This window comes from Leishmania braziliensis, chromosome 4 (assembly GCF_000002845.2).
Source record: "Leishmania braziliensis MHOM/BR/75/M2904 complete genome, chromosome 4".
NCBI classification, from domain to species: domain Eukaryota; phylum Euglenozoa; class Kinetoplastea; order Trypanosomatida; family Trypanosomatidae; genus Leishmania; species Leishmania braziliensis.
In genome coordinates this window covers 142,455-160,089 of record NC_009297.2, presented here as the reverse complement: position 1 = coordinate 160,089, position 17,635 = coordinate 142,455, and the positions used below count along the sequence as shown (strand labels likewise).

Genomic DNA, 17,635 nt, shown 5'->3' with positions numbered 1-17,635 from the left:
GTTGGTCCAGCCATGCTTGTGTGTTAACTTACCCGTTCTTTTTTGGTGTTTCCTTCTTTTCACAGGTTGTTTCCTCCTCCTCTTCTTCTTTTTTTTTTGTGGCCTATTGTTGATTGATTTCGCGTTTCAGCTGGTTAACTCTCCCTCACACACACACGCACACGCACATTCACTCACACTCCCTCAGTGCGGCCCTTGTTTTCCCCGTGCGTGTCTGTCGGCGCCTCCTCTCCGTGTGTTTCCTCCCTCCTTCCCTCTTTCCCTTTCTCTCGTCAACGTAAAGAGCGAAATAAGCGCGACAGAACAGAAGAAAAGCCCCACCCCACCCCCCCCTCAACGAGGCCCCACCAACGGAATGGGCAAACGGGAAAGAGCAGGTGAATACTCTCGCCTCTTCAAACCAGAAGACCCCCCCCCGCGTAAGGTGATCGGAGCTGGTGGTAGGACTTTACCCAGCCACCTAGCCCTTCCTCCCCTCTCGCTCTCTACCTCCACTACCACAACCGCCCCTTCCTCCTCGCGTGCGCGGCGGCGATGGCATCTTGTATAGGGTCACCAGAGAGGGAATATAGCGGGTGGGGTGAAGAGGGGCGGAAGGGGGAAGCGGGAAGCGGGGTCGCGTGTTTTTTTTTTTTGCATCAGCAGGGGAGGGAGAGGGTGGTGCCGGTGGGATTACGACCACGTCGGAGCGGCCCTCGACAGCCTCGAGTATTGTCTCCGAGTATTTTTCAGTATCCTCATGAACGCTCAGACGCACACTGGGTGTGTATGTGTATACACGCGTGCTTTTACTTGGCTGCCTGTGACGTACTTCATCCACCACAACGAGCCATACAAACATGTAAGCGGATGCACACGCCCCTCCTCCAACAAGCTGCATCCCTCAACTCATAATCTCCACCCATTCCCTCTCCTCCCCCCCCCCTCCTCTCCGCATTACTGTGGTGATACGCCGCTGTAATGTCGCTCAACCTCTCCCCTCCCCTCCCCTCCTCTCCTCCCAGTTATAACTTCACTAACGCCCCTCTACACACGCCGCGCGCATGTGCAGGTGCACTCACACCAACCAACACTCTCTCCTTGTGTACGCACTCCACACGCGGGCCCACACCGGCACGTCTGCGCATCGTACTTTTTCTCTATCCTCTTTCCTTCTCTCTCTCCCACCTCTGCTCAATCCAGAGCGAAACATTTCTTCTTCTCCAGCAGGAACACACACGCACACACACACACACACATACCCGCACAGAATCAGTGCTTGTAGGGTGTTGACCTTTGAAAACGAAGAAATAGGGAGAAGAGAGAAAGAGCGTGAGAGAGAGAGAGAGAGGGAAGCAACCTGTGTGACCCTGGTCTGGCGGAAGTCTTCTGTGTAACTCTCTCTCTCTCTCAATATAACATCCGCACCCTGACACACAGGATTACACACATTCACACACGCGCTGCCCCCTCCTCTCTTCCTCTGCCCCTCCCTCTGCCTCTCATCTGCATTGTTTGGTTTACGTTTGGCCTCCTTTGTTGTTTCTCTGTGTCATCCTCTCTCTCTCTCTCTGTCTGTCTCTGAACCTCCGCCACTTCACGGTCTCTTGTCAGCGGCCACCCGGTCCGCATGCGCGAGCGTTGCACGCACACGCCTTCGTAAGGGCGTCTCTCTCTCTCTCTCGACCCGTTGTGTGTCTGTTCAACTTCGCGTTTCTCTCTTTTAGTTTCCTCTCGTTCGAGGAGGAGGGAAAAGGAATGCACATGGACTCGCAGCACGAAGCTGCCGTCACTGCTGCGATGCCGTGGCTGCACCCCTTAACCAACGCCATGGTCAGCTCGCCTACCTCAGCCACTATGGCGACCTCAGTGCCTGTGTTTGGAGGCAACTTACCGGCGGCCGCATCCTCCTCGTCTGGGTGCCGACAGAAACGAATGCTGCGCAGCCGTTTCAGCAAACCCTGTCCTTCACCGCCGCCCTCCGCGTCCTACACATCACAGCAGCAGCAGCAGCAGCAGAGGCAGAGGCAGAAAGACCTTCATTATCACGGCGGCGGCGGCGGTCGGCGAGACGCGCAACTGAAACGGTTTACCGAGCCAAGTGCATCTGAAGCAGCGATGTCAACATCAAAGGTGGCACCTCAGCGTCCTTGTCGTGAGGGTCGCAGTAGCAGGAACAACGGTGGTGGTGGTGGCGGTGGCGTTGCCGCAGGAGTGTTCACAGAAGAGAGCGCAGCGCAGAACGCAGTCGACCCACATGCGCAGCTCGCCAAGTCATCAACTGCAGGTTGCACCATCACTGCTAACAATGACGACACCGAAGCGGACTCTTCTTCCTCCTCGCTTCTGCCGCCCCAGCAGCAGGGCCAGCGACAACAACAACCGAATCGCCTTAACCGCACGAGGGGCAAGCGCGACTCCAACCTGCGCGCAGCACGAGCCTGGGCGAGCACGCAACTATGGGAGGAAGTAGAGCAAAAACAGCAGCAGGAGCGGAAGCAGCGCAGGCAGCTGCAGCCACGACAGGATCGCCGCCGCATGGCTGCGCGAGGAAGGGAGGGCTCAGTTGAGACGGGCGCTACCAAGCACAATGCAGCTAACGAAGAGGGTGAAGTAGTGGGCGACGTGCAGGGTGCAGCTGCCGCCTCGGAAATGGTGGCGGCAATCGTTGTGTGTAAACCACGTAACGATTGTCGGCTCTCTTCGCTGCCTGCCACTGGCACGCGACGAGTCACACGCCAATCCGAAAAGAACCCGACAGCGACGCCATCACGGCGGCCTGCAGCCACGGAGGGCGGCGCTCGCTCTCGACATCGTCGCCGCCTCAGTCCAGCACACCCGGTGGCGTCGTCGCCGGCGGTGTCGCGGGAAAGCTCCATCAACGATGCGGTCGGCGACGCCGCTGCTGATGAAGAGCTGCAGCCCTCGCCAACAACATCGCACGCAGCACATGACGACGACGCGACCGCTCCAGAGGATGCCTCGCGCCCGTTTCTCCATGCGACCAACAGGCAGTCTCGGAAGCAAAGGCGTACGCTAACCACTGTACAGCAGCACCCATCAGGGCTCGGTGTCACAACGGTGATGGCCCCGGTCACCGCCTTCGGCGTACATCCGCCGCCGCCACTCTTCATACCGCAGGACCCCATCATCGTGGCCCAGCAGGTGAGTCACACCACCCACGCCGTCGTCGCCGAGTCTGCACTTCCCGCCCTACCACCGAGGGTGATGAGGCTCCCCGAATTCTCTTCGGCGAACGGGTCTGTCATGGATCCGTGTGTGGTGGCAGCCGTCCTTCCCATGTCAGCAGGCTCAGCAGCCCATGCTGTCAAGCCTGCGGTGCTGCACTGCGGCTGGGCGAATGACACAACGGCTGCATTCACTTCCGGTCCTCCAGCAGTGGACCCGTCGCATCCGCTGCCACCGCAGCAGCAGTCTGAGGAAGATAAGCAGCTCAGCCGTCGCGGTTTGCGCCTTGGCGCTGTCCCCTTCTACCCTGCAACCACCGCAAGGCTGAGCCTCGCCACGACCTTAGCAGCAGGCACCAACCCTGGTGGCACGCCAGTTGCATTGCTCGCAACCGCCGTACCTAGCCCACAGTCATTACTGGAGAGCCACAGCACGTCGCCGCCGTCAATCCAGCCGGATTCTTCGCCGTTTGGGGACAGCATGACCAACCGCAGTGGAAGCACCACCTGGGGTCTCATGAGCAGACAGAGCACCTTCGCGACGGCGTCGGGTACAACAGCGGGTACACCGTGGACGCTCACAGTATCCGCCACCTCCTTCTCCTCGCCGCCCTCATCGATAGGGCGAGATGACACAGACGGGGACGTCCCTTGCAGCAGCACACCTTCGGTGCCCCTCAAATCGCCGGCCCGTGGACTCGCCACCACTGCGAGCAACGCAGAGCCGCAGAGCGTCACGGTGGATCGCCCTGCCATGCGGCGCAGGGCGCTGATGGTGACAAACACAGCCACTGGCGCGCGCGTGTCGCCAGTGGCTGTGACGACACCGTCTGGCTCGCCGACTGCACTGTGGAACGGCGGCGGCGGCAGCGGTAACGGGCCACAGGCGCGAACGAGTAAGCAAGGCAGTGGCGTAAGCTCTCTCTCCGCTGGTGCCGGCTATTACACTGGCGTTCATTCGGGCACCACAACCCATTGCGTCACTGTACAGGAGTTCCCCCAGGCCCCGTACCCGGCCGTGAACCGCACTACAGAACCTCATCAGCCACAACAGCACCCCATGCGCAGCCCAGGATTACTGACTGAGAGCGATCTGGACTTCGTCCAGCACAATCGTGTGGCAGTGTCCGACGTGGTCGCCAAGGACGAGGGCACGCTCGTCGACACGCTCTTTGCCGACGTCAACATGATCGAAGACGACGAGAGTGAGGTGGACGGCGACGATGTGCTCAGCAGCTATGGTGGTGAACGCTGGTGCATGCAACCCGTGCTGTCGTCCGAAGCTTCCTGTGACGGCTCGCCACTTGCTGTCTCGTCGCCTGATGCCCTCACCCCGCACTCGATGAACCAGCAGCTGCAGCACTTCCCCAGGTCCATCTCTGCCGGGGCACGGATACTCGGCAAGGAAGCCGGCGGGCAGGTCTTCGGTGGTGGGTACTGGTATCCCCCGAGTCCCTGGACCAGCGCGGACGCGGCTGGCCGAGGTAACGGCAGCGGTGGTGCTGGCATAGCCTCGTACCGCGTTGGTGCCGGCGATGTCAAGGCCAGTGGTGCAGTGGCGTGGCGTGAGTTATCCACCCCACCGCTCCGACATCGGGGCTTCTCTGCGAGCTGCGCGAGCGTTTCGTCGACCATGTCGCTCATCGACCCGAAGCAGCCACAGGCCGAGGGCGCCGTGTACGACACGATGGGCGAGGACAATGAGTGGGAGATGAACAGCAGCGCCTATGCCGACAGCCTCGATGAGGCGCAGATCCAGTGGATAGAAGAGCAGCTCAGGGCGACGGAGAACCCGGCCGGGTACTTCTAACTGACTCCCCCCACCACAACTCTGTGCGTCGAGCGTTGTTACGGGTACGTTGGCGTATCGTCGGCACTGGCGATGTGTGTGGGGGTTCGTTTTTTTAGCGGTGTTGTGCTTTAATTTTTGCTCAAAAAGCGCCCTCTGCGGCACATATGGGCCCTCTGCGTCTTGGTGCGTCGATGCGCCGTGGCTCGTGTTGCGGGGCTTCCTCCCCATTTCAGCCCCACCCCCCTCCCTCGCTCTCGGTTTTTCTTCTTCTCTGCATGGACTATCTTTTCCGCTCAGCTGTGCCATCCTGTCTTGGTAAACGGCAGCCCTCAGCAGAGAAGTATCAGCAGTGAGTAAAGAGCTCCTGCGTGTGTGTGTGTGTGTCCACTTCTATTCTTCCAGCGGGGGGAGGGGAAGAGAGTAACGCGGCGCGGGTGTTGCGAGGTGAGGTTGCTGTCAAGGTATGCAAGTCTGAGTGTATGGGTGAGTAGGTGTACGTGTGCTGATGTGTGTGGACTTTCCTATTCGTATATGTTTGAGACCCTTTGCGTATTCGTCTGTCCATCGATCTGAGTGTGTGTGGGAGAGGGGAGAGGGGAGAAGGGGGGAGGAGGAGGACCGCCTCCTCCCCCTCCCCCTTCTCCTCCCCTCCCTTCCTCCTTCTCCTCCCCGCCTCCGTCTCTCTCACAACTCACACCGGTATGCTTTTCGATTGTGTTTTTGTCTTTCTTCTCTTCCTCCACTTCTTCTGCTCTCTCGCCTGCTCGCCTCACTTCCCATCACCCGCCACCACCTCTCCTCCTCCTCCTCCCCCTCTCCCCTTCTCTCCCCCCCCCCTCCCCCCGTACGCCCCGTTCGTGCGTCGTCCGCTCGTGTGCCGCCACGTTACGCCGCCATGCTTGTTTACCTATCTTTGTTTTCTCTGTTCGCTTTCCTCGTATTTTTGTATGTGTGTGTGTGTGTGTGTGTGTGCTTGTCTTGTGTTGGAGTGAGTTCGCTCTTTCCCTCGCTCGTGTCGTGCGTTTCCCTCTCCATCCTCGTCAAAGGCGCCTGTGCTCCTCTTCGCACCCCACCACCACCACCCCCTTCTCTGTGTTCCACGAGTCGAGCCGTCTTCTCTCGTGTGTGAGGGGCTCACAGAGTGCGCGGCAAAGAGGGGGGCGTTGCCAAACAACCGACCAAAACGAAGAAGAAAAGGAAATGATGCAAAATGAAGAGAGGGAGAGGGGTGAGAGGTGGTGGTGGCCCTCGCGCTGGCAGACACGCCCACCCGACTTCTCCCTCTTTCCATCTGTGAGTCCTCTCTGTCTTCCCTGTCCTCCTCCCACCCCTCCTCCTTCACCCCTTTCATGTGTCCCTCCAGTCCCACCTGGTGCACCCCCCTTGACCAGGAGGACAAGGAGAAGCGAAGAGACGCAAAGAACGAGACATTACGAACTCGAACTCCTCCGCCTCACTGGCGGCCTCACCACCTCCACCCAAGCACACAAACACACGCACATACACGCACGCCATCTTCAGGATGGAGGACAGCGGCGACTACGACCGCGAGAGCAGCGTTGAGGAGCTCACGCAATCGCAGGAGAGTGAGCCGGTGGTCTCCTCCGCTTCTGCCTTGCCAGACACCTCGTCGTCAACCGGCGCTGTCGTGCCATCTTTTCAGGTCCTAAGCGCCCCACAGCTTGCGCAGTGGGCTCGCGCGCACAATCAGATGGACGTTGGCGGTTCCGGCAACACTGTCTGGACAGTGAGCAGCGCGAAGCACGGCAACGGTGTTCGCCACTTGATGCAGCACCACGACCTCAACAACTTCTGGCAGTCCGACGGGGTGCTGCCGCACGTGATTCGCATCCAGCTCGGCCAGCTTACCCCCATCGAGGCCATGGCGGTGTACGTGAACAGCGCTGTCGATCAGAGCTACTCCCCGCGAGTGATTCGGGTAAAAGCGGGGACGCACAGCGGCGACATGACAGAGGTCGCTAAGGTGGACATCGGCGCCGGTCAGGAGTGCGGCTGGGTGCTGATAAAGCTCGGCGAGGCGGCAGGAGACACCAGCGAGGATCTAGGAGGCGGTGAAAACGATGGTGGTGGTGGTGGTGTGGGGAGGAGCGGCGGCGCGGCGAAGAGGCAGCGCCAGCAAGCCGGCAGCACACGGAGCCGGGGCCCCTGGGGTGCCGCCTCGCCGTCCCCGTCGCCCATACCGTATAGCAAGGTAGCCGCAGCTCTGGGGCACAGCAATCACGCGGCCTCCTCCAGCGCCGGAACGCAAACACCCGCTGCGATTCAGATGATCGCGCACAACACCAGCCACCCCGCCGACCGTTGGCTGTGGTGCACAGTGATCGATGTTTGCATCTGCGAAAATCAGTTCAATGGGCGTGACTGCCACCTGCGAGGGATTCGGCTCATGGGGCCTCGCTACGAGGAGTTGGAGCGGGTAAGCAACGCAGACGCAGCGGACATGGTGACGTGCGCAGGGCCGCTGCGAGGTGGCGAACTGCTGGAAGGCACCGCAGATGAGCTGCAGCTGCGATAACGAATGGTGGCTGATGTGGGAACGGGAAAAGAGCCACCAACAAGAAGCTCGCAACGGCAACAGAACGGGAAACGGCGCTGTGTCGACGCCCGCTGCATCGTCTCGCACGTAGATGTGTGTGTGGGGGTGTATGTGCATGCCTCTCTTCTTCTTCTGCCTCAGGACACTAGAACCTCATATCGCTCCGTCTCCCCCCTCCTCCTCCCGTCCCCCTGATGACGGGCGGAAACCTCAGCGCGTGGTCTCTCCCAGAGCCCGGCACCCCCACCCCCACTCTCTGTGGGGAAGCCAAGCAGCCCCCACCCACCCACTCTTACGACGTGAGGAGAGGCCAGAGCGATGCGTCGCTGCTGGTGTCGGCGGTCAGGTCCTGGGCGGCGCTGCGTCAGGGCGGCCCGCGACAGCGCACACGCCTGCGCCATCCGTGCGATGGGCAGAGTGTCAGCACCACTCGTGCGCATCCCACCGGACCCCTAACTGCCTACTGGTGTGGGAAGCCTAAGCCACTCCGGGAGGTATGCACCGGACAGGGGGCCGTGCCCTGATGACTGACCCAGCGCATTGCCGCACCGCGTGCACCCCCCACGGGTGCTTTCGCACCACGCAATGTTCCCTGTAACCGGCAGTGGGGGTGGGGAGTGATAGTAGTAGAGTTTGTGGGCGTTGAGCCTCCCATGCGTGGCGGAGCGAGAGTGTGTGGACGCCTCGGAAAAGGGGGGAAAGACACAGACACATGCACGTGCACGTATGTGTCGCCAAGTCGTACGCACGCACTGGCGGGTGTGCGCGTTTGGCTCTCTTCTTTGGACTTCTGCCCGTGTGTGTGCCGTGGTGTTTTCGTTTTTAGTTTCTCCTCCTCCCTCTCGCTTGTCTCCCACCGCTCAAGGAAGGCCTGTGCGCACACAACATCAAGCGAACAGGGGCGCTCTGCATGGAGGGGAGAAGTGACAAACGCGATGTGCGTGGGGGGGGGGGGAGGGGGGCTGAAGTGATGGGTAGACTCGTAGAAGCATCTCGTTCCCTCTGCTGTCCTCCTCAACACCGCCCGCTTGCAACACACACACACACACACACACACACGCGCACGTGTGTATGACAGATCCGCCATCCATGTCCTCTGCCTCACCCTCTCTACTTCCCACCACAAACGACCTCTGCTCTCGTGTCTTCTGCTGTGAAACGATGATGATGATGATGATGTATGTGGTGGGCTCGTCTTGTCCTTGAACGTGGATGTGCCGCCGCTGCCGTCACACACACACACACACACACACACACACACACATCAGTGCGTCCTCTCTCTCTCTCTCTCTCTCGCCACGCCTCCTGTTGCTCGTAACAGCTCCTACCCCAACAGCAACCGACTCACACTCCCCGTGTGTGCTGCCCCTCCTCCTCCTCCCCCCTCCCCCTCTCCTAGCAACTACTTTTGCCACCCTCGCACCGCAGCCACATTTTGAGCCAGTCCCAAACTCATTGACAGGGAACGACAGCAAGCCGAAGGACGAACAGTAGTAGTTTGCCCCCCCCCGCCCAGATGCGCCTTCAGCTTCCCTGGTCCTCTAACTCGCTGCCATCCATGCTGGCGGTGTGCTTGGCAGCGGCCGTATGTCTTGCTGCCAGCGTTGCGTCTGCTGGTATACTGTTTGCCCCTAGTGACGCGACGCTTCCCCTTACTAGCTTCGATCAGCTTCAGGCAATCTGCACGGCGGCACAAGCTGGCAGTACCCCAGTCGCCATGTACGCAACAACCATGACGAGTCTTGTTGCGAGCCTCATGCAGGACAAGAAGGTGACCCAGGCGTACGTGAGTGCGTACCTGAACGCCGACCGGAAGTGGCTATGGTACATCTACGAGGCCGGCCAAGTGATCGAAACGCTTGTGAACAGCAGCCAATGGGCAAGCGGAAATCCAACAGGGGCGTACACCACCTACAGGTACGCGGCCTACACCCAGGACAGAGGCCTCATCAGCTCAACGGGCTACGACAACTACCCAGTCATCTGCAACTACGAGGACAGAATAAGCTACAGTCCACCAGAAAAGAAGTTCCCCTGGTGGGCCATTCTCATCCTTGTGCTATCGGTGGCCGCCGTCATCATGATTTTCATTGTCTATTGCTGCTGCTGCAAGAAGAAGCAGTACGACGACGCAGACGAGGACAGCGAATTAGCGACTCGCAGTGGCTCCTTCAGGAGTCGTGGCTCCAGCCACGCGGGTAGTAGCAAGTCCGATGGCAGCTCGTCCTTCGCCTCCTCGCGCCGCTCCTCCTTCTCGGAATCGGAGAGTCAGTGCGACGGCTCGTCTTTTGCTTCTAGCAACCGAAGAACCAGCTACTCCGACAGCACTCGGTCGTGACGAGAGCCCCTCCCGTGACGACTACAGCACCGGATATCGAAAGAAAAGGGAGAGAGGAGAAACGAGAAGAGAGAGAATGGTGCCCCGAGGTAGTAAAGGCTTGGTTCACCAATGGGGGGATGTCATGAAGGAGAGGAGGGCCCGTCAATCGCCTTGCTTCTCTTTCCCAGTGGAATCGCCACCACTACCCTGCCTCACTCCCTCATTTTCTCGCTCTCTCCCATTCAACCTCCCCCCCCCCCTACACACACACACAGCGGCAGTAAAAACGTGGGGAGAAACTGTCGAACGAACAAGCGGAGCGTTGACTCGGCGTACCGTACGCGCATGCGCCTGTTCGTAGGTGCGCACATCTTTTTCTTTCCCTCCCCCTCCCTCCATTCCGCTCCATCCTTGGGTTTGATTTACTTATCTTTACTTCACACAGATAACAGCGTGCGTGATTCTCTTTATAGTGTGTATATTAGATTACGTTGCGTGTGTGTGTGTGATGTCCCTTTCTTTTCGTATGTGTATGCACTGTTATTTATCGCCTGTTGCGTCTCCATCTCCCCCCCCCCTCTCTCTTTCCTGTAGACGTCCCTTGCGTCGTCTACGTTGTTGTTGTTTTGGGTGAGGAAGGCAGGGAGCAGAGATTGAGAGAATGTGGTGAAAATGGGTCGATGAAGGTGAATGTGAAGAGGTGGAAGGGCAAGAGGACTACAACCTCAAGCGCACACACACAGACTCGCCGAGGTTGTGTGTGTGCGTGTGTGTGGCTACGTAAGCAACCCCTATCCCTTTTTGCGCCTTTCAGTCCAGAACTTTCATCTCGCCTCTCCCTTCGCTACTACCACGACCATGATCGCCACCAACTCACTGGTACTCGCCACCGTCTACCCTCCTCCTCCCCCCTCTTCCTGCGCCGGCCTGTGTGGTTTTATCGACTTATGCGATCTCCTTGTTTTGCATCGTCGGTCGGTTCCTTTGCTTTGCTCAGTTCAAGCAATGTGTGTATGTGTGTGTGTGTGTACTTTGTTGTTTGGTTGTTTGATCCCCCCCCCCCCTCCCTCTCGAATGAACTTCTTTTCTCTCTTCTGTTCACTTCCGTCTCACTCCTTTCCCATTCTTTCCCGTCCCCCCTGCACTCCTCGGTGTGTTACCCCCTCTCGTCGTCTTTCACAGCGTGGTGTGAAGTGGGAGGAAGGACCGCATATGTGCCTTGATGTTTTCTTGGCTTTGTGTAGAAGTGGGTATGTGTGCGTTCGGCTTCATCGACCCCTTTAAGATTGTTCTTCCGTCTCTTCTGACTTCCTTTTCCAGTTCTCCCCTCCCTCTTTCGCACGCTGGTTTCTCTGTATGACGCCGTCCTCTCGCGCTCGCCGCACGCCCACCCACCCGCTCCCGCCTTCTCCCTCATCCACCGCTGGTCAAGACGCAAGGGAAACCTTATGGTGTGCATGCCTGTGTGGGTGTATCTGTCTGCGTCTGTGAGGGAGGGGATGATTGGGTGGAAAGCTACTTTGAGCTCTCCTCGTTCAGCCTTTCTACTGAGCCGGGGGAGAAGAGAAACGGCCGACAGATGCGAGGCGATCGACCGGGGGAGGAAAGGGGAAGTCAACAGCGCACACGCTCGCAAGCAAAAGAAAAAAAAGCATCCCTGATGGCGTCATTCATGCCGCCTTCTTTTTCACACACACCGCCCCCCCCCCCCTACCGGGCACGGGCACGCCCTTTTCCCTGTCATGTCGCCATTGTACGCGTGCACGCCTTCAAAAAAAAAAATTAACTCGCACACGCGAGCCGATAAGGCGAGTTTATTTCCACGTCTGCATGCGCTCGTGTATTGTGCGGGTTTTCTTTCCCTTTGCGCGTCGCCCCACCCCCGTGCTCCCCGGGGAAGCCATGCAACCCCCCCCCCCCCTTCGCCAACGCCGGGCTGCTTCCGCTGGCGGGGGGGGCCACCCCACCAAAGCCAACCCGCCACCCTCTCCCCAACACTTCGGCGCTGGAGGAACGCCACGCGGAAAAGCGCCCCGCCGGGCCCACGCGCGGCTCATTCTTTAAAGCCCACCCCCCCCCTGGCCAAGGGGGACCAAAGCAGCAGCGCCACGAGAATGCGGACGAACGGAACGCGCGAACAAAAGAACGAGGCCCCTCAACAAAAAACCGGCGAGAACACCCCCAGCCCCGCGCTTCCCCTGGCAGTTCAAACCAGCAGCTTCCCGGAAAGGACGCGCGCAAAGCTCCGAAAGAGCCAAGCAAAAAACACTGAAGGGAAAAAAGGCGCCACCGCCCCCTACTTGAAGGACCAAAAACAGCGGGAAAGCGCGAGAAACACAAAGCCCGCGCCAAAAAGCCGCTTTGCCAAGGGCCCCCTTGCAAAGCCCACAAAACACAACAAGCCACCATTTTCTCCACGGAAAGGGGGTGCCGGGGGGTTCTTTTCCCTTGGGCTGGCGCGGGTGGGTGCCGCCGCTGCGGGGGAAAGACCGCGGGAAACCTGCCGCAGCGCAGGAGCACAAAACCCCACCACCACCAGGCGCAGGAAAACCCCATGCGGGCCGGAGGAAACGCGGCGCCCCGGCCCGGCAGGCACCCCCCCCCCCCCCGCCACCGGATACTAAGCGCACGGTCCCAAACAAAAGCCACAACCCCCCAACAAAAAAAGATGCACCCGGGTTTAGCCGAGGAGGAAGTTCCCCAGAGCGGCGTCAGACCAGCACCCGCAACAACCCCCGAAAGACAGAAACGCGCGACCCCAAACGCCAGTGGCGAGTCCTTTATCCAAAACGCCCCCAAAGGACACCACCACCCGATTGGGCTGCTGCAAGTGAAACATCCGGCACCCGAGGCAGGCAATTTCAAGCAAGACACACACCCCAGTAGCCAAAGGCCGCCCGCCGCGTTCTTTTTTACGCTGGGCACCCCCCCCCGGCGCCGGGAAACCAGATCACCCCACCGAAAATCGATAGATAACAAACCCTTTCCGGGGTTCACCTGCCCCAGGGTTCCGCAGCCCTTGGCGACACCCACGGCCTCGATCCACGGCACCAAAGCACAACCAGATTTGCCTTCTGCAAAGCAACGGGAAGCCGGGCCACAGCAACCCAAAACAAAAGCCCACCGCACAACACGAATCGCCCACAAGCCTGCGGCGGGATCCCAGAAACCCGGGTGTGAGAAGGGGTGGGTCTTTCCACTCGGCAAGGATACATAAATCCGACATTTAGCAGCAGACAATCGCACCGGGCATTTCAAGTTTCATAAAAGCACGAGGGCGCGGGCCTTTGCCCCGCAAAAGGGGCGCTCCTCAGCGACCCCGTGATGAAGCGGCGGATTTCCCACGAAACCGCCCCGATTATCCCAAAAGCAACCACGCGAGACCTTCGGGCGGACTTCATTACCAAAAGGCTTTTCTATTTGCTCGAAAAAAAAACACAACTCAGAAAATCCAAAGCATTCCGCTTCCACAGCACAAATCCCCCAAGCATCTTTCCCCGCGGGTTTCATATGGCGCATGGCGGTTAGGCCGGGGGCCCCGCGCCACCGGCGCCCCCCCCCCCCCGCGAGAAGCGAGGGACCGAACCACGCCAAAACAACACCCCTCCCTGATGCCTTCCAAAGCCAGCCACCCCTTTCATTGAAACACGACACGCGCCTTTTGAGGACCCGCATCCTTCGGCGATGGTTCAACCAAACGCCCTGGCAGGAATGTTTTGCAACCCCCCGCCCCGCCCCGGCCTTCAGCGGATTTGCTCCGCCGGGCGCCAGCCGCGCGGGGAACCCTTTTGGGGCGCGGGGCCTTCCTAATCCCCGCGCGCAAAGGGGGGCGCTTGCCGCGAAAACCATGCGCCGCTTTTTGCGCAGCCAAAAGTCCCGGGAGCCCTTTTTGTTCCAGGGATGAAACCTATTTGTTGACAGGGAAATGGCGGGGTACAGGTGGTCTTGGCACCTCCGTTGGGTTTGAGCAAGGGGGTCGCGAAACAGACCCAAACACGAAGCACCGGCGAAACCGTAATGGGGCCAGGGCATGATGACGGCGCCAAAAAAAAAACAACGCAGCCCACCCCCTCACGGAGAAAGGCGAGCGCCGAAGAGCACAGCGAGACATAGTGTGTTGAATGCCCCCCCTCGAGCGCGGGGTTTTGCAGCTGGCCGCGGCCCTCTGTTTTGGAATGTCGCTACTTCGGCGCGGAGGTGCCGAAGCTAACCCTGGACTCCTCACGATCGCACAGGCGAACGCGAAGGACCCGAGAAAGGCCAAACAGCCCGCACCACCTGCAGCTGAAGCTGACCATTTCCTCCTTCAGGTGGCGAGGCTCTCTCCAAGTCCTTCCAACACCTGGAAGGCGCCCGGGCACACAACCCTTTCAGCGCCCGCGAAAACCGGAGGGACGGCGCGGCAATATTCGCACGCCAGAAAGGTGTGCAATCCCGAAAGGCAAAACGGAAGCTGCGGGATGGAGACTCGCCCGTCGAAGGGGCTATCGCCGAGATGGTCTACAGCGGCCTCGTGCCAGGGATCGGAGGCATTTTGCATGCCCCACAAAGCCCCGGCCACGGCGAGCCCCCACCTCTTCGCGAGTACCTTAAGAGGTTTCCCTTCGTTCCTCTGCGGGAATTTCATTCCCCCCCCCCCCCCCATCCCGGCGGCACCCCGCAGAGCATCCAGCCACCGCCGACCAGCCCGCGGCCCTGTTTGGCGATACGGGTTTCATGCTGGAGAACGCGCCGGGTATGACAGCATATTCCCAGAGCGGAACAGAAGGCGCGCTGAGCTTGGCGTGGTTCCGGGGCGTCGGGGCGGCCAGCTGCCGTTTCAACCGCACAGCGGATAGCAAGCACAAGTTCCCCACTTCTGCCATCACTCTTTTTCGCAGAACCCTACTAAGCCACCAGCCCCCACATACCCGAGGCTGTTTTGCAGCCGGAAAGGGGCAAATTGGGGCCATTTCGGTGAAGCACCAAAAGCTGCGAGACCGTTGGGAAGAACCACCCCGGACGAGCACAAAGCATCGCCCAGCCCCGCCCCGCAGCGCGCCGCCAAGCGCAGTTGCCCACACGGCTGTCAAACTCGTGGGGTTATGTGGTGGCCCGCCGGGACGGATACCGCCGACGAGCAAGCCGTAAACGCACAAGTTGCTTACCGTGCCAACCCGAACAGCCGCACCTTGCGCACACACCAATTATGCCAGCATGAGGGAAACCACGTCATCGGGCAAGCCCGCGAGGACACCTGGCGCTGACAGATATCAAAGGCCGATCCCGGCTACTCTGCTTCATGGTCGGTGCTGCAATCGATGCGCGTTGCACAAACCATCCCCCCCGTCCATCAGGCACCGCACTCCCCAACGCTCACCCCGAATACACCATTAGTTGCAAGCAACGCTTGCTTGCGCAAACCCTATGCCACCGCCCCGCCAACCCCCAGCCCCCTGACATTTTCATCATCGCCACCCACTATTTTTCCCTTTCCGGGCCATGATTTCGCTCGGGCGAACGCCCTCCCTCATTCTGGAGGCGCCCCCACCCCCACCGCCCCGCCCGCCGACGCACAAGGGCCACCGACCCCACCACCACCCCCTTAACCTTTCCCGCCGAAGATGCGCCGAGCACGCGCGCCCGCTGTTTTCTTTCCTTCGAGCCAGGGTGTGGCGTGACGGCAAATTGGGTGAAGACAAACAGGCGGGAGGGAACAGACCGCCTGTTCTCCGGCAAAGAGCTCAAGGCAGCCCTGGCGCGTCTCGAAGACCGCCGGGCAGGATGGCATCCCCAACGAGGCGCTGCACCACCATCCCCATAAGACAAAAGCGCGTATTTTAACTCCCATTAACTGGATGTGGATCGCCCACCTTGTTCCCCAACAGCGGAAGAACGCGCACGTTTCACCGCCACCAAAACCCGGGAAACCACCAGGGCAATCTTCGCGCCGGTCAATTGGTCCCACCTCTTGCGTCTCCAAACTTATGCGGCACGTAGCGTTAACGTGCTTATTTCATGCGCGGCAGCCCCGTCTATGCCAACATGCGCATGGGCGTGGCTGCGCCAAGAAAATGGTACTTTCCAGGATCACGGACACGGTCGAGATACATAGAAATATCCATTGCCACGTGATGATCGGCAAGCGCCCGGGCAGGGAGCAGCAAGCAACCCACCAAGCAATACAGACGTTGATAATCCTGGTGGATTCTAGCAAGGCCTTCGACACTGTGGATCCCTTGATTCTCCCGAAGAGAACACAGAGTTTCCCCGGCACCCGCTTAAAGCACTGGCTCCGAAACTTCCTTGCACACCGCTATGCGCAAGCAAAGCTTGGAAACCCATTAGGCCAACAGTATGCCCTAAAGGCTTGTGTCCCCAAGGAGCTGCTCTTGCACTGCAACCATCCCCCCTGCAAGCCACTCCTCCCAGAGTTGTTGGTAACCCTATTCCCTTACGCACAGTTCGGCATGTACGCGGACGACCTGGCCATCACCATTCCATGTCGTGGGCGGAATTCTGGCGTAAGGATCGGCAACACGGTCCTTGGAAAAGTGGCGGCGTGGTCGAAAGACAGCGGCATGTGGATAAATCCGCAAAAAGGCGAAGCACTGTTTCGCACACCCCCGAGCCACACGGACGAAGAGAAAGTGTTCGACCCACTTTTCCTCGGAGGGCACGGGGTCACTGTTTCACTGTTCGGTGGCAAAAAGAATCCCAAGCGTATTGATCTTCAACCGGGTGCCCGAGCCAAACACAACGCCAATGCGACGCATGCGCAAAAGCAACTGGGACCGCAGGGGGTGCAGTTGTGTCGTGTTGAAAACCGCCGGTTTTTGCCCTCGCCGCACGATGTGAGACAGTTTCCCCCTGGCCATGGTGGCTCCAGGCCGCCGGATGGAGGGAAATGCAAGGCGAGGCCAAATCCAAGCTGATCGGCCAGCGCGTTCGTTTTTACCGACTTGCCGCTGGTCCTCCCGCCGCCCGTGATGAGGAACCGGTGCTGTTGGAATCCGGCCCCTTTCCCCTGCAAATAAAAGTGTATCGAAGACGGTCCATGCCCCGCAGGCTATCCACGTTCGTCGAATCTGGGTTTTCCAACCGGCCACTCTTTTTCCCCTTCCGTCAACACAAAGTTTCTCGCCGGTGGGCGGAGTGGGGATGAGTGGCTTTGTTTCTGGGCTGCTGGTTGGGAATGGATCCTCGCCGGTGCCAACGCCTTCCCCACCGCACCGGTGCGCAGTGCGTTTACGCGCGGCGTGTCTATTGGAACCGCTTTGCCTGTAGACTATTCACACTTTGTGGAAGAGGGCAACTTTGTTATTACAAAGCATGCCGCACCCATGAACGTCCCAATGGCCCCTCCGGAGCACCCCACACCGTAGCTTCGAACGGAAATGCTTGTTTCACCGGGCACTGCCCGGCCACTGCCGCCATCCTTCTATAAAACCCTTTTGGCACGACTGCCCGACGAACTATCACCGAGGACTGCGGCCCTGTGCTTAGCAGTTGAAAGGAAGAGGGCATTTCCATGCGCAGAGGTCTTCAGAAGCTCGTCCTTGCCATTGCGGAAACCGTGCCGAAAGAAGAGCGGTTGCTTCTTCACGCGGCCAATGGCCAATCCCCTCCGGCCTTCCTAGGAAGAGGTCCTTTGCGCCAAACCTCTGCAGTTGAGAGCGAAATCTTGTCCTGCTCACTATTCTTGGTGTTAAACCGGGTTGGGAATTCGCCTCCGGTTTGCATGCGCACACGCAGGGATTCATAAAGGTATCCAATGCAGCCGCGGGGAAGTGGCTGCTGTAGTTCACTAGCTCACCCAA

The 17,635-nt window shown here is 59.6% G+C and overlaps 4 protein-coding genes across 4 annotated transcripts; all 4 read left to right on the top strand.

Annotated features, from left to right (window-relative positions):
- Positions 1-1,737: 1,737 nt before the first annotated feature.
- On the top strand, positions 1,738-4,977 carry LBRM_04_0450 (conserved hypothetical protein; the record flags this gene model as incomplete). Its single annotated transcript, XM_001561680.1, has 1 exon — positions 1,738-4,977. One exon carries the CDS (start codon positions 1,738-1,740, stop codon positions 4,975-4,977), a length of 3,240 nt encoding a protein of 1,079 aa, XP_001561730.1.
- Positions 4,978-6,481: 1,504 nt separating this feature from the next.
- Positions 6,482-7,495, top strand: LBRM_04_0440 (anaphase promoting complex, subunit 10-like protein; the record flags this gene model as incomplete). Its single annotated transcript, XM_001561679.1, has 1 exon — positions 6,482-7,495. The coding sequence occupies one exon, from the start codon at positions 6,482-6,484 to the stop codon at positions 7,493-7,495; it is 1,014 nt and encodes a 337-aa protein (XP_001561729.1).
- A 1,579-nt stretch (positions 7,496-9,074) lies between these two features.
- On the top strand, positions 9,075-9,854 carry LBRM_04_0430 (hypothetical protein; the record flags this gene model as incomplete). The annotated part of the gene is made up of 1 exon (XM_001561678.1): positions 9,075-9,854. One exon carries the CDS (start codon positions 9,075-9,077, stop codon positions 9,852-9,854), a length of 780 nt encoding a protein of 259 aa, XP_001561728.1.
- Positions 9,855-15,673: 5,819 nt separating this feature from the next.
- Positions 15,674-16,750, top strand: LBRM_04_0420 (hypothetical protein; the record flags this gene model as incomplete). Its single annotated transcript, XM_001561677.1, has 1 exon — positions 15,674-16,750. The coding sequence occupies one exon, from the start codon at positions 15,674-15,676 to the stop codon at positions 16,748-16,750; it is 1,077 nt and encodes a 358-aa protein (XP_001561727.1).
- Positions 16,751-17,635: the final 885 nt, after the last annotated feature.